The 13,700-nt window shown below is 34.4% G+C and overlaps 1 protein-coding gene across 1 annotated transcript; it reads right to left on the bottom strand.

The window, feature by feature from the left end:
• Positions 1 to 10,740: 10,740 nt before the first annotated feature.
• LOC107757370 (coiled-coil-helix-coiled-coil-helix domain-containing protein 5-like) lies at positions 10,741 to 12,771 on the bottom strand. The gene is made up of 4 exons (XM_016574825.1): positions 12,678 to 12,771; positions 12,214 to 12,354; positions 10,956 to 11,107; positions 10,741 to 10,864 (listed from the first exon to the last, which is right to left on the bottom strand). Coding segments are annotated over exons 1-4 (321 nt in total). The 5' UTR covers positions 12,680 to 12,771; the 3' UTR covers positions 10,741 to 10,838.
• Between the last annotated feature and the right edge of the window lie 929 nt (positions 12,772 to 13,700).

Below are 13,700 nucleotides of genomic sequence, written 5' to 3'. Positions count from 1 at the left end.
TCAAAAGTCATAGATTTCCATTTATTCTATTTCAATTTATCATAGGGATTTTTAAGAAAAACATTTGAGACAAAGTTGATACTCGAAACTACGAGAATATTTCGGATTGAATGTGGATTCAGATGAATTTCGAATCCAGAACATTTCGATTCAGTTAAGCTCAGTCGACAGCATTTGTGGCATAATGCTGATTAACACAAAAATAGATTCAAGTTGTCCTTCCACTTCTTAAAAAAGCAGAAATCAGGGTTACAGTAATGGAAGTGTATGGGGGGAAATCAATAAATGTTAAAATATTCGCTGTTTCAGATGTAAACAATATGCTTATTAACATGATTTATGATTTATTGATTATTAACATGATTTTAGTGTGAAAACATTCCTTACTAGCATTTTCTGTGTAAAGTTATATCCAATTTTACAACTTTGATGCCCTGACAACGTAACACCTAAAACCCTAAAACAATCCCAAAAACAGCTGTATAGTTCAAATAAAACACACGATTTAACAGAATTATCTAAATGCTTTTTTTATTATAACTTCCACATTTCTGCAAAAATGTCACTTTTATTTGTTTGTGACGTCACTTGTCACCTTTTCCAGGTCCAAATGACCCGTTAGATTCCCAAATTAACTAACAAACAGTGCTGATATACACTCAATTGTATGCTATAGTACTAAAAAAACCTTGATCCTAACTTTTATCTTAGTTGGCCAGACAGTGATTCATCTTTTCTGAAAAGCTTAGCGTAAAGATGTGCCATAAATAAAAGAGCTGTTGAGATAGTTTTCTCACTAGAGGTTTGGACCCGGAAACAGTATTTGATACGTCACAACTTAACAAGCGGATTGTGAATGTATCATTATTACGTTTATTTTCTACTTTTTTTAAAGTACATAAAGGACAAATTATTTTTTTATGGTAATCAGTATTATGCCATTGTGTCTTTAACTTAGAATATTCCTTTAAATGCAATCTCATTTAGGTCTCCTGTACTTTGTAAGAGCAACTTCTGAATGATAAATTTTTCGATGTCAATCATTTACAGTAACACCGTTCTACCGAAATCTTCAGTCGGAGTCATTATTATGAGCACTTCGGTTGATGGTTACCAAAATCTTCAGCTTTCTTTTGCTCGGTCTCTCTTCCTCCCAGTGCATCTCTCCTCTAGCTCGTCCATCACTGTCTGATTTCTAATAATATTTCTGTTCCAAACTTCATTTCCTACTTGTTGAGATTTATAGCCGTGATGACACCAATCAGTTTATCTCTCCGTTTATCCCACATTTTCGCTTAATCATCTCTCTGCTCGCTGTCTCTTTGTGTCTGTGAGAATGGGGAGGGGGGTGGAGGGTGCTTGATTGGGAACGTTGCTAATTATGTTCTTAGACATGACTACAAGCTGTGTTGTGGTTAGAGAGTTGTTGTACTGTCACACAAAAATATGACACATGGGCTCTGGTGTAGGACGCTGCTGTACCTCGGATTCTTTACTTTAGAGTCAATAGTGCTTGCAAACTCCATTCGTTTTATCATTCATGCTGTTCTTAAATTGTGGCATATACAATCAAACATAATGCAATAAAGCAACAATTGACTGAAGCTATCTCTTTTATGTACATCTGGGTTTTTGTTCAAACTGGTCATGAGCAGCTTGAAGAACTTTTTTTTTTTTGGTCATTTTTTTCTATTTGGTGTTGTGCTGTGTACCATTTGAGGTGATAAAGAATTTCTTTTTGTAAAAGAAATGAATTGTTTTATTCAGCAAGATCGCATCGAATTGACCAAACGACAGTAAAGAAGTTTATAATGTTACAAAAGATTTCAGAATAAATGAAAATAAATGCTGTTCTTTTGAAAATTTCAATTCATCAAAAAAATCCTGAAAAAATGTTGAGAAGTAGTAAAACTATTCAACACTGATACATGTTTCTTAAGCCTCAAATATTAGAATGATTTCTGAATGATCACGTGACACTGAAGACTGGAGTAATGAAGCTTTGCCTCACAGGAATAAATTACATTTTAAAATATATTTAAATAAAGAACTGTTATTTTAAATTGTAATAATATTTCACAATATTACTGTTTTACTGTATTTATGATCAAATAAATGCAGCCTTTGTGAGCATAAGAGACTACTTTCAAAAACATTAACAAATCTTAACAACCCCAAAGTTTTGAATGGTAGTGTATATTACTTTTTTGAGCAATCAGATTCACAACGTTCACCTCTCCGATGATAAAATGAACAAAAAGGGACCAGAGTCAGATTTAGCAATAAACAACTACCTAGCAACTAGCTAGAACACTCTAGCAACCACTTAGAACACCTTAGCAACTGCATCACAACGCCATGGCAACCACCCACAACACCCTAGCATCATAGGAGCCACTCACTCCTTCTAAATGTAAAATTTCAGCTTCTAGTTTGAGATCAATGACACTGAACCATGCACCACAAACCAGAGGTGTAAAGTATTGGAGTAAATGTAATTAGTTACTGTACTTGAGTATCTTTTCGGGTACTTTGTAGTTGTACTGAGTATCAAAGATATTAGCAACTTTTACTCTTCACTTCACTACATTTTTGAATGAGTATCTGTACTCTTTCCTCCACTACATTTGAAATGAGTGTTGCAGTTAATTGAAAGTACTGCATCTTGTGCGTTTTGCCCTTACTCACCCAAACTTGTCAACAAGGCTACTTTATGTGAATGCGAGTTCCTTAGCAAGTATTTGTGAATCAGAGGTGTTTTATATATGAGATGAGGACATGACTGCAGCCGGCAATGAGGCCCAAACCAGCACATCCACTGCAAGAAGGCTTCTGCTTTTTAATTTTACTTAACATTATTTTATTTATCCATTATACTGAAGAGACCTTTTTGAAGTAAATTTTTTTGTTTGTTTTGTTTTTTTTGTAATTTTGAGGTGTTCAGTTTTATTTTGGTTTTAGAAAATAAATCAACTCTTTCTTGTTTTTGTTTCATGCTCCCTGTGCCTTGCCCTGGACTTTTATGTCACTTCCTGTCTCCCGTGGTGTTTGTAGTCAGTTTGTAGTCCGTTTGTTCATTGGTTCCCCTTGATTAGTCTCCCCAGGTGTGTCTTATCTTGTTAAGCTTGTTATAGCCCCCTGTGTGTATATATAGCCCTAGTTTTTCTTTAGTTCCCTGTGAGTTGTTGAATGTAATGGTTGTCTGTTTGCCAGCAATTCTGTTCTTTGTTCCCTTTGGTTTTTGCCTTTTTGTTTGTTCTAGTTTTTCCATGAAATACCAGCACATAGATCCTTGCCTCTGCCTGTTTTCCGCAGCTTCTCCACAACGTTACAGTTTTTGACTGGCATGTCTCTTTGACTAGTGCATCTTTGAGCCTATATTTAGTATAAGTAAAATACTTAAGTACTGTTAAAATCAGATACTCTAAGACTTTTACTCAAGTTGTTTTGGAATTGGTGACTTGTAACGTGTAGTGGAGAAATTTTTTACTGTAAAGTATCTGTACTTTTACTCAAGTATGGTTTTAGGTACTCTTTACACCTCTGCCACAAATCTACACTCTTAAAAGTAAAGGTTCTTTATTGGCATCAATGGCTGTATTAAGAACCTTTAACATCCATGGAATCTTTCCAGTCGACAAAAGTTTGTTCAAAAAGTTCTTCATACTAAGAAAATATGGTTCTTCTAAGAACTGTTAATTTAAAGGTTCTTCTATGGCATCACTGCAAATATCCCCTTTTGGAACCTTAATTTTTAAGAGTGTAGTTTTAGCTTTAAACAAATAAGCTTGTGTGTGTGTAGTCCTGTTGGTGAATATGTTTACATGGTACTTCAGATGAGCCAATGGGCTTATTAGTAATATTTTCGTGCCTGAATTACTGCCTTTGGAAAACATGTTTTGTTTTTGTTTTTCTATGCCTGAAGTTCCTGTTGAAGCCCCAAAAATAAAGGTTCCAAAAGAGGGTTTTCACAGCAATGTGAACCATTTTGGGTTCCTCAAAGATCCTTTCAGTGAACAGTTCTTCCACTTGTTTCTCAGTATGAAGAACATTTTAATAATCAAAGAACCTTTTTCCACTATAAAGAGCCAGTTGTGGAATGGAAAGATTCCGTGGATGTTAAAGGTTCTTCGTGGAAGCATGGATGCTAGTAAAGAACCTTTATTTTTCAGAGTGTACCTATCAGACTTTTAAGGCAATGATAGAGGGAGAGAAGAGAAGACAGTGAAGGAGAGCTCATGGGATGTCAGAAGGCCATGGTGGTGACAAACAGAGGTGGAGAGAGGAAGATGACAGAGGAAGAGGAGAGATGAGCTCGAGGTGTCTCCTCTTGTGATATTGCCACTGTTTTTGCATAATGTGTGATGAGTCTCCATCACCTCGCCTCCCGCACAACAATTTCATTACAGACGGCTAATAAATGTTTCATGGCAGAACAAGCTGCTCGCCTTGGCTTTATTAAATCTGAGATAATAAAAGAAGAACGGCAAAAAATGAAAGCGGGAGGGGGAGAGATAGAAAGAATGCCATAGATATCCTCAAACAGGGCTGCCGTATCTTCTGTTTCTGGGGCAACGAATCCCCCGTCCCCCCTCTACGCGTCTTTTTTTTTTTTCTCGCACTGCCACAGAGAGACAGGAAATGAGAATCTGGCTGACAGGATATTGCGTTCTGGTGGCCTGGGGATTAGCTGTTTTATCCAAACACACACATACACACACTCGCAGACTCACTCTCGCCTCACCCAACTCAACACATCGATCCTGTCGGTCCCTGAACCCTTGAGTATCACACACACACACACACGAGGGATGCAGGAAACTGACGTGTGATTGTAACGTATGGACAGGTTATGCTGTCAGTCAGGGAATGTATCACAATAAGTACGTCAGCACACCAATAGTGCATATTTGTCACCAAAGATAGTGTGAAATTCTCTATATAAGACATTACTTTATGGGATATTATGATGACGCCCATCATATTCTACAACATATCCACTGTCAGAATCAGTATTTCCTACAAACCGCTGCTCTGTTGACAAGTGGCTAGTGAATTACAAAGAATTACCAAGGATTTTGTAGTATTTTGAAGAATGAGACATCAGTGGAAATGTGTCGAAGGCATAGTTTCCCAAAAATCGTCACAATTTCCTTGATGTCGTTCCAAAGCTGTACGACGACTTCTGTGGAACAAAAAAGAAGATATTTTGAAAAATGTCTCAATGTTTTTTAAGTCAGTGGGTCTAATATTGTTTTGGACCCTACTAACATTCATTGTAGAGACCAAAATAGTTGGAAATTTTTCTAAATAGCATAGAAGGAAATAAAAGTGACAGGTTTGGAACGACATGAAAGTGAGAGTAAATAATGAGAATACATTCATTTTTGGGTGGACTGTTCCTTTAAGAATCTATTTCTACCTGATAGAATCCTTTAAAATGTCTTTTGCTAGTGTAACTAAATGTTATCTGGTTGATTCAACGATTTTAAATATTTTTTATGTATTTTCCTGTATATAATTTGAATCATTCAGATGATTTGAAGTACATTTTGGTGACCTGACCAGCATTTTTACAGCGTTGGCAGGGCATTGCAAAGCAGATTCATCCAAGAAAACATACTGAGACAAAAAGTTGGTCATATGCGGTTCCCTTCTCTACATCCAGAATGTTTCGTCCATTACAGACTCAAAAACAGCATGAACATTTCTCTGTTCTATCGGTGCAAATCCAGAACAGAAAACAGTTAGTAAGCATATGAGGAATTTTAGTGATAAGTAAATCATTTTCATTATGAAAGGTATGTCGGTAACTCTTCACAATAAGGTCCCATCAGTTAACACTAGTTAATGCATTTACTAACATTAATAATGAGCAATATATTTGTTACAGTATTTATAAATCTTTGGTTATGTTAGTTAATAAAAATACTCTTTGTTAGTTCATAGCTCAGGTCGATTAATTAATATTAACAGATACATGTTGAAATTACTAATAAAGAATTAGTATTCATTGTTAGTTCAAATTAACTAACTTCGAAATTAACAAATCGAACCTTATTGTAAATCGTTACTGGTATTTTTCACCTATGATTTTTACATGACCATCTACAAATATTGAGTCTCATTAATACACTAAGGCATCGTAAGAAATGTCATTTTAACTTTATTGCCACCTTGATAGGCAGTACACTTTCTAATAAGCCTGTTGAAGTGTTCTTCAAATGACTAATAAGCCATAAATGCATATGAATTCAGCTAAGAGTGTTTTAGAGTGTACAATGACACTAATTGTTGTTTTATTAGCATAAACCCAAAAGTTATAATGTGTCTCAGTGCAATCAAAACATAATTAGACAATTAAAATCTGCATGCCACTAGTCGATTGTTATTTTTGTGCATAGCAGTGTTTGCATGCTAAGTTCAAAAAGGCAGATTTTTTTTAGCAAGTACGTACTGAAGTGTGCGTCTGTGACATGATTGGGGCAGAATAATATGTGTCAGTACTGAACAGTTTAGCTGCTCACCTGTGCTTTCTCTTTTGTGTACGAGTGGTCTGATGTGTATATTTTTATCAGCTACCTGTTGGTTTTCTCATATCTCATCATTGTGAATATTGGTGTGTCGGGGAGGGAGGGAGGGTGGCGGGAGTGGGTTGTGGGGAATGCTGGGAGATTTTAATAACGCAGAAGCAGTGCAGTGAGATTTAATAAAAGAAGATGATGTGATTACTGAACCCTGGCTCTGAGCCACCTTCCCTCACAGCAATATCCGCTCTCTTTCTTTCTCTCTCGCTCACACACACACACCGCACCAACCCTTGCAATTATGTGTACATCTATGATTTACATACTGCCTCCATATATGTATACAAAGATGCACCAAAGTCTGCGAGACAAACCTCGCAACTATGACAGTAAGTGTTTGATTATGTAAAATTTTGTGTTCATGCATGGATTAGGCCTCCACACTATGATTTGGCTATAGATTCATGTAAAACTTTATTGAATTGACATACGCTCATAGCGCCTGATTGCCTTCCCGCAATCATAATTTCTTTCCCCCAAGATAGTTTCCTCCTCAGTTAACTCCGGTTTTCGGGTCTGTGTATGTTTAAGTACAAAATGTGGTGTTATTTCTGTAACTGTCACGTTTAATGTGTCCGTTTGCAGTGTTTTTTTTTTTTTTCATTCAACATTTTCTGCCAAGTTTGTGGGTTAATGTCATGACCTGGTGATTTTCAGGTCACATTTCACCTCAAAATCAATATAAAAAAAATCAAGAAATTATATTTTGCATAAAGAAAATGGAGCCTACTTTATGACCAATAAAGAGTTTTTACAGTGTGATAATATTTTCATGATGAGAATTAAAAATATTTGACCCCAAATACTCATCACTGTACAGAAAAAAAAAACTATATTTTTTGAAGTTGTAAACAAAAAAGATTATTGGCATGTGTTTTAGAAAATACAATTTCTCTCTTTCTACTTCAAAATTTCACATTTAATTTAGTGTTATTTGCTGTTTCTTCGTAACTACTTGTGAAATATTTGAGCGAAAATTGTTTCAAAGTCAATTTCTTTTCCAGTGTAATAATTGTCATTAATTTCGATCTTTTTTATTCAGATACGACCATGATTTATAACTTTTTCTCACATGATTGTAATGAGAATACCACTTTTGTGCATAATTTTTCTGAGAATTGGGAAGGAATTACTTGAAATATTAGCTATAAAAATAATGTTATAAAGCCAAAAAAAAGAGGCTTCATTGTCTTTAAGAAAAATATAATTTTCACTTATTTCTTTCAGTTTTGAGGTGAAATATGACAGCTTTCATGAGATTCAGTCTTTGAGTCAGTTTCTCTATGGGTTTTTAGAGTTGGTCTTCTTTGATCTGGGTGTAGAATCTGTGATTGTGAAGTACAGTAAATATCCACACCGGTGCGGTGACTGACAGCCACACACACTCTTCAGAACATTAGATTCATCCGCGCTGGAGCCGTGCCGATACACAACCCACGCAAGGAAGATAATTCCGCACACAGCTGCAATTCCAGGTTTTCAAACAGAGATGGCGACAAAGAGGCAAAACTTACAGACTGCAGCTTTAACTTGATGTACTAAAATAGCTAAAACAAATTAAAGTTAAAGTATATAGACAAAAACTAATTTAAAAAAATTGGCAAAAATGCACAACTAAATTACTAAAACTTTAATTAAAATGAAAAATTAAAATTGTAAAATAGCTTTTATGAGTCTTCATTTCATGTTAATGTATATTAGTACATTATATTTTTCAAAAGTACTATTGTTTTTTTATGCGTAAATCTCTTTAAATTAGGGGGGGAAAAAATCACGAGTGCACCTTTAACACAAATTAAACTTAAATTTTTCTTTTCACAAATTAAAAATGTTGACAGCTAGTGCAGTATTTTCTTTGAATAAATTTAATTTGGTAGGTTTTTAACAATTCGTCAGTTTCTCAGACAGGGTCGTAGTGTTTAGTGTTTTTTCTTTAAGCCGCCTTTAACTGTGCATTACACAATTCACGAGACAAAATATTAAAAAGAAAATAAGACAACAAAATAATGAAACATCAAAGCTGAAGTAGATATCTCAAAGAAAATATTAGTGAGGGAGTCTTGGCAGGGTTCATAGAGCAAAGGAGTCACACATACCACAGTGGCTCAGTCAACACTATCAAAACTCACAGACTTACAGCAAACACACATACCGGCTCTATTAAATTGAAGCTAGATTCGACAAGTATGGAAACTATAATGTAATTTAATATTTCATAACAAAACCACAAAAGAGATTTTTTTTATTCTAATTTCAGGTTTTGGACACAGGGTAGATTTCCTCTGAGAAAAAAATTAAAAAGTGAGATGTGTGAAAACTATCAAGGGCCTTGAATTTTTCTGCAGCAGCATTGCTCCGCATTGACTGTAGGTTTTAGATGGTTAGGCATCGGGTAAAATGTAGGAATGTGCTCTAATCTCCAAACCGAGATGACTGTATGATGAGGAAATAATCAGGGTTATTGCTGTTACAGGGTTAGTTAGCTGTAATCTATCTATCTCTTTAGTACTGACAAGAAAAATAGCACAAAGTATTAAAAATCCCCCCCCTAAATGTTACAGGACGTGTACACTTGGCAACGTTTTGCTAATTGTGCTTTATTGTAATATACTAAATGTGTTGGTCACATGACTATTGTTGTAATTAGCACTATTGTTATACGTGTAGTTATTTACTTCACTTCTTTTAACTTATGTTCTTGTTGGCTATTTTTAACAGCAACAGTAGCATTGGAATATTTATGTTGCAGCATGAGACACTGTATATGTGAAATGTATTATTTATATTGAAGAATGTACAGCAGGCTTACATTAACACCATCTGCTTATGAAAACCCTCAAAATCCTGACGAACTGAAATGTAGTTTTTAGTACACTGGACACGAGTTGCTGGTAAATCAAGTGTGCAGCTGACGGCTCACATATTCATGAAGCCTTTTGTGATACTGGACTGTTTCATTTAGTGTGGTGTAATATTTCTTTTTAAAGGACTGCGGTGATGACAGCTGTAGGTGGGGAGATGAATGGTACGTCTTTCGGTTTCCTTTAGCGTGATCACTTTCAGCTAATGTGTTTTTTTCGTGTACGGTGTTCTTGGTTTTCAAATATAACTCGTCATTTCAAACATTGACGGCTGGCTGTGTGATTTATGGCTCATGCACTCTGATAAGTATGCGATTCTGGTAAAAGAGTTACATTTTGTTCCACTTTTGATAAATGGACCAAATGAAAGGTCTGTTTAGCTCAGTGGTCAAAGGTTCAATACCCGTGTCCTCCCTCCCGTTTACCCAGCAGGCAAAGCGGTCCTAATCTAATGCCTCCCTACAGTCTTTTGTTCCTGGACGCAGGGAACCGGTGGACATCTGAGGGGGGAGATATTACATGCCTGCATTCTTTGATTTAATATTATACAGTGACGCCAAGGTAAGGAGAAAAACATTCAAAGGGACTAACAGAAGAAAAACCCCATTATAAATGACATAAACCTGCATATTGTAGATTTCACATGTTAAATAACAAGCATCCCAAACACATAACAACTAAAAACAAACATATTACAGATAATTATGTTTCCATTGCACTGAAGGCAATTAATATAGATCTAAAAATAATTCAGGTTTCAGTGACGTGAAGCTACTTAAAAAAAAAAACTTAATAGAATTAAGACAAATAAATTATCTTGCAACAATCAAGTATGGTAAAGAGAGAACAGCATGTTCATCTAAAATTAATTTGATCATTTAATCCTTATATTAATATTAATTAATATTAGTATTAATATAAATATTAGTAATAATAATAATATTTAGAATGCTGATTTTTTTTTTCTCATTTAAAAACATAATTTCATATCTCTGAGTATGAGTCCACCGCAGGTAGATTCTCGCAGTAAAATGTAATATTGGTTTATGAAAAAACATCTTTATATTTATGGATTCAATTGTGCTTTTTGGTAAAATGTTGCTAAAATAGGATGCTAAATCTTCAAAAGGGCAGAGAACTACAGAGATGAAAGCAGAATGCATATTTTATTGCAACTTCATGTTTTAATATCATGAAAACTTTTAAAAATGATTTCTCACAAATAGTGTAGAATAAAACATCACATTGAATAGTTTGAATAAAGGTGTGCAAAAGATTGAGGCTTGTTTTTTGAAGATAATAAACCTTTTCCCAGCCTATTTCTTCCCGGTACTGAGTATAAAACACCTGTGTTATTGTCCTCATTAGCCAGAACAGTGACAAAACCCATCTATGTGGGCTGCGGCGCAGCATTTGCTGTTGGAAGAAAGTTTTATAAATATTTTAATTCATTGTACGTAGTCACACATTCAGGTATAATTATAGAAACGCAGACTTTACTGCTTACCTATTCCTGAAAGGTTGACGGTCTCAACACAGGCAAGGAAACGTGTGAGGTGAGGTTGACACGCTTCAGCAGAGCTCTGGTTCTCCTGCAGACAGCGCTCAAACACTGAAAACTCACCAGCACAATCCGTTCGGATCTTCCTTATCACTGGACTGCATTCAGATGGAAGAAAAACAGGAGGAAAACATAATAAATATAAAATAAATAGTCTTAATCCCTGTATATTTAGGCGTTTTATCAGCTATAGGAAAATAAACTATTAAATAAAATACTACACTCTTGCTAGTTATTTAATTTGTCTACTAACATATCCAACAGTGGATTTTTACTTTTTTTAATTTTTTTATTTTTGAAAAATTAACATTTGAATTCAGCCACTTTTACTGAAAGTCATGAACATTTCCACCACAGTCTCATTGCATTACATCTCAAATGATGCATTGTGTTTAATAGCATTAAGCGGAAATTACAAATTTGAACATTTTTGGAAAATTACATTTAACTGGGAAAAAAAAAAAAAAACGACTAAATACAGCTTGATGGGAAATAAAAATATAAATTATTATTTTCCTTTATTATTAATTCTAAATTATTCAAAGAAACGTCAAATATTTCGTTTTCACTGACACTGTTGTCTGCTTGGTAAACAAGTTCATTACATTTTATTAGGTTTTGAATATGTTGTTACTAAATTATATTTTTTTTTTTATAATGCATTGTCATAGATCTAAATAAATAAAAGCATGGTAAAACAACAGTTTTAATAAGTTGAAGAAACACATTTAGATAAATTTTTGATATACAGGTGCATCTCAATAAATTAGAATGTTGTGGAAAAGTTCATTTATTTCAGTAATTCAACTCAAATTGTGAAACTCGTGTATTAAATAAATTCAATGCACACAGACTGAAATAGTTTAAGTCTTTGGTTCTTTTAATTGTGATGATTTTGGCTCACATTTAACAAAAACCCACCAATTCACTATCTCAACAAATTAGAATACTTCATAAGAAAAATACCAATAAAAAAAACATTTTTAGTGAATTGTTGGCATTCTGGAAAGTATGTTCTTCAGTCTGTGTGCACTGAATTTATTTAATACACGAGTTTCACAATTTGAGTTGAATTACTGAAATAAATGAACTTTTCCACGACATTCTAATTTATTGAGATGCACCTGTATAGAAGAATACACAACTTTTTATGGCCAAGAGAACATAAATGCATTTTGTCTGAAAGCATGATATATGAACATACTGTGATGAAGTGCACTGTGCCACCATCAGCTTCAGGTCTAGACACTTCTCTTGCCAGGATGCTGGATATGAGACAACACATGCACCATATTCCTCCAGCTCCTTCTGGCAGTATTTGGTTGTGATGGCCATTGCCGCCTCCCTGTTATAATACAGTTTAATATGTATTAGATTAGCCTACATGCGATTTACAATGGATTCTCAACACTGCAGGTTCACGTTTTAGAAGGAGAACTAATATGACGGACAGGCGTTCAAGGACAGCAAAGTTTTAGGGTCATTTGAATACATAACACACATTCTAGTTCATACAATTCACTATTCAATTTAGCTAATGGAGTTGAAACAAAGCTTGGCTTGCCATCAGACTGTTACTGCCGTCGTATTACAGAGTAAGAACGACAATGTAATATACAACATGTAAAACAAGTATTTAACACACCGCTGTCAGTCAGAACTACTTACATGTTGAACACCCTGGATTCTCACTCGGTTCTCGTGAAGGTTACTATCATCACGCACACGTGCAAAGAGAACGTCCGCGCTCTCGCCGGAGGAATTCGATTGGGCAATATTTACGCTTACGCTGATCTTATTGGTCGTATCACTGGTTGGCGTGAAAGAATGGGCGTGGCTTTGAACATACCCGATTCTTTAAAATAACATTTTTCTTTCTTTTTTTCATTGTCATATTTTGTTTTTAAAAAACAAAAGTTAACCAGCGACACTTATGTGCTAGTAAAACGGTTTTCTTTATTGATTAATTTATTTTCTTTATTATTCACTTTATTATTCATTTTCCTATAACACACACAAGTTCCAGTATGTTCAAATAAACAGCAATACGATTAAAAATATACAAGAAACAAACAATAAAAGAACGATAGAAAGGTAATATACTCATTCATACAAGAGGAAAGCAGCTTATGTGCCATCAGAGGTATCTTTAACACTTGTAGTGTCAAAAACCCTGTCCCTGTTATTTTTAGTATAATATACAGATGTAAGAAATTAGTTTGCTTAAATTAAAAAATGAGAAAATTGCATTATATATTAACATATTTAATTGCATCTAATATCGTTACATGTTCTAGTAGCCTTTCCGCCCTTACTACGTAAACTGTAATTTATTAAGTAAAATAACTAGCTTTCTATTTTTTCTATTCTATCTACTTGTTTTTCTTTGTGTGTGTGTGCGTATAATATATATATATATATATATACACACACCTTGCTACGTGTACTGCGTTAGGCTAACCGAGACTTGTCATTTGTACTTATATATTGTTGCTCTTTTGTTAGTTTTGGCTGCTTTTATTGTCCTCATTTGTAAGTCGCTTTGGATAAAAGCGTCTGCTAAATGACTAAATGTAAAAAGTAAATGTAAGTAAAACAATGTTTGTTTATACAGAACTTCCCTAATAATATAAATAATCGTGCAATATATGCCTTTTATTTTATTATCCTATAGAATGTGACATTTTTTAT

This window comes from Sinocyclocheilus rhinocerous, unplaced genomic scaffold (assembly GCF_001515625.1).
Source record: "Sinocyclocheilus rhinocerous isolate Xijiao unplaced genomic scaffold, SAMN03320098_v1.1 scaffold383, whole genome shotgun sequence".
Lineage (NCBI taxonomy): Eukaryota > Metazoa > Chordata > Actinopteri > Cypriniformes > Cyprinidae > Sinocyclocheilus > Sinocyclocheilus rhinocerous.
The sequence above is the reverse complement of the archived record's forward strand: the minus strand, read 5'-3'. Positions and strand labels throughout refer to the sequence as shown.

Bases quoted from the DNA above. Each gene is read 5' to 3' on its own strand.
- LOC107757370 (XM_016574825.1), bottom strand. The intron at 11,108-12,213 runs GTATGTTCATAT...ATCTGAATGCAG, and splicing joins GCACAGTGCACTTCATCACA to TCCAGTGATAAGGAAGATCC. The intron at 10,865-10,955 runs GTAAGCAGTAAA...TTCTTCCAACAG, and splicing joins CGTCAACCTTTCAGGAATAG to CAAATGCTGCGCCGCAGCCC.